The sequence below is a fragment of the Juglans regia genome, unplaced genomic scaffold (assembly GCF_001411555.2).
Source record: "Juglans regia cultivar Chandler unplaced genomic scaffold, Walnut 2.0 Scaffold_21317, whole genome shotgun sequence".
In the NCBI taxonomy this organism is placed as follows: Eukaryota; Viridiplantae; Streptophyta; class Magnoliopsida; order Fagales; family Juglandaceae; genus Juglans; species Juglans regia.
The window spans coordinates 52-2006 of record NW_023352326.1 but is presented as its reverse complement, the minus strand read 5'-3'; the positions used below and the strand labels follow the sequence as shown (position 1 = coordinate 2006).

Sequence of the window (1955 nt, the reverse complement as noted above, 5' to 3'; positions counted from 1 at the left end):
ATAGATGACCTCAAGCTGTAACAGTACTCAAAGGGCATCTGCGGATCAGATGTAATGCGTAATTTGGAAGCAAGAGTTGATTTTCCCTTCATCTCGAATCTATGTTAAATAACTTTATCATGGTAGATTCAATAGAGTAATGGAAAGTCTAGATGATAGCTTTAAGCATGACTGCAATCAACACTGAGTAGGGTAACCATAACTTTGTTGAATGCATGTAGTAGCAAGTCGCACCTTCAAACCCACCCAATACACAATCACGCCCACAAAAAAATATCACAGATTGCGGTAGAATTTAGCAACAATATAATTGAGAGATCCATGATTCCACGAAAATAAATAAATAATGAATTTAAAAGTCAATAACATACAGTACTTGATGATGTCTGCAAGGCAGTAAAGCAACTTCCTGGCTTACAATCGCATGGTAGCCAGAACAGATCGCTGCCTGTGTCCAATGCCACCAAAAATGATAAACTTGGCGTCCCCACAGAAGCATTGGCATAGTGCAAACTGAAACATCAAGAATCCCCATAAAAGGAATAAACTTATTGCGTTTGGATCTCTGTGTTCTATGGTTGGTATGAACAGTGAGATGAGAGGAGATAAGATGGTTTTAGATGAGTTTAATAAAATATTATTTGAATATTATTTTTTAATATTATTATTATTTTAAAATTTTAAAAAATTAAAATTATTTATTAAAAGATTAAAAAAATTGTAATTATTAGATAAGATGATTTTTTAAAAAAATGTTCAAAAGGAATTCCATCTATTATCTTTTCCACCACTTTCTCACGAGCCATACAAACATAATCCAAATTCTTCAAAAGCTCCCAAAAAACTCTAAAAAAGGATTATTTTTCTATATAATATATATAGGGAGTGGGTTAATGAACTTACAATGGCAAAGAGTTGATCAGAACAGTTTCGTTAATCCCATTGACAAAAGTGAGCGGCGACGTATGGCTGTCGCTGGCGGCGAGATGACGGCCGCGAGTCAAGTGGTCTCGGTGTGACATAGCGGCGTAGTATTCAACGCTCCCTCTCTCCGGGAGGCCGCCATCGAAGCTGAGAATTCCCTTAACGGGATCGGAGAAGCGGTGGTGGAGGTCGAAACCGAACCCGGAACCGTAACAAATGCGAGAACCCAAACCCAAAGACAGAAACAATAGCATAAATGAACGAGCGGAAGTAAAAGGACCCCAAGACATGGCTTCGAGTACTCACAGGTTATCGTCGAACGTTGTTTAATTTTCTTGTAGAGAGAGTATATGAGAGCTCTCTCTAGAACAGATAATTCAGACATATACATAGAGTGAGAATACGTGGAGCTGTTAACATATATCAAGGAACGTAAATTTGATTTACGTAAGACTAGCTAGTCCTGTACACCCATGTTTTAGAATTATACATTTACATAAAAAAATATTAAACTTATCTTAACATCTAATTATATTTTAAATTTAATTTAGATAGATTTTACATAATTTTCTCTACTATTCAATTCATTTTTATTCATAAAATACTCAACTCAATTAATTAGCTTAACATCCAAACGCAATTTAATTGACTGGAAAGCAACTGAGAAAGTTGAAGGAGGAGAAGATGAAAATCACGAGTGTCACGCACTCACTTTGTGTCAATTCTTATTAATTGAGGATAACAAAGTCATCGTCCAATAGTTCTCAAGTCTTTGTATTTTGTTAGGGGATGAGATGATAATTTTATATTTTATTTAAGAGTTTAAAATATTGTGTTTTAATATTACTATTATTTTAGGATTTGAACAAGGTGAATTAAGATTTTAAAAAGTTAAATTGTTTATTATATTTTGTTTAGAAATTTGAAAAAGATGTAATGATGAGATGAGATCATATAAGAATTTTGTATCTCATCCCATCCCAAACCAGCCAATTTAAATGGTGATAAGTAGTTCCAATATTATCTATTTA

At 33.9% G+C, this 1955-nt stretch overlaps 1 protein-coding gene across 1 annotated transcript; it reads right to left on the bottom strand.

The window, feature by feature from the left end:
* Window positions 1-371: 371 nt before the first annotated feature.
* Window positions 372-1249, bottom strand: LOC108980019 (aspartyl protease family protein 1-like; the record flags this gene model as incomplete). Its single annotated transcript, XM_035686951.1, has 2 exons — window positions 904-1249; window positions 372-513 (listed from the first exon to the last, which is right to left on the bottom strand). Coding segments are annotated over exons 1-2 (453 nt in total), but the record flags the coding sequence as incomplete, so codon positions are not given.
* Window positions 1250-1955: the final 706 nt, after the last annotated feature.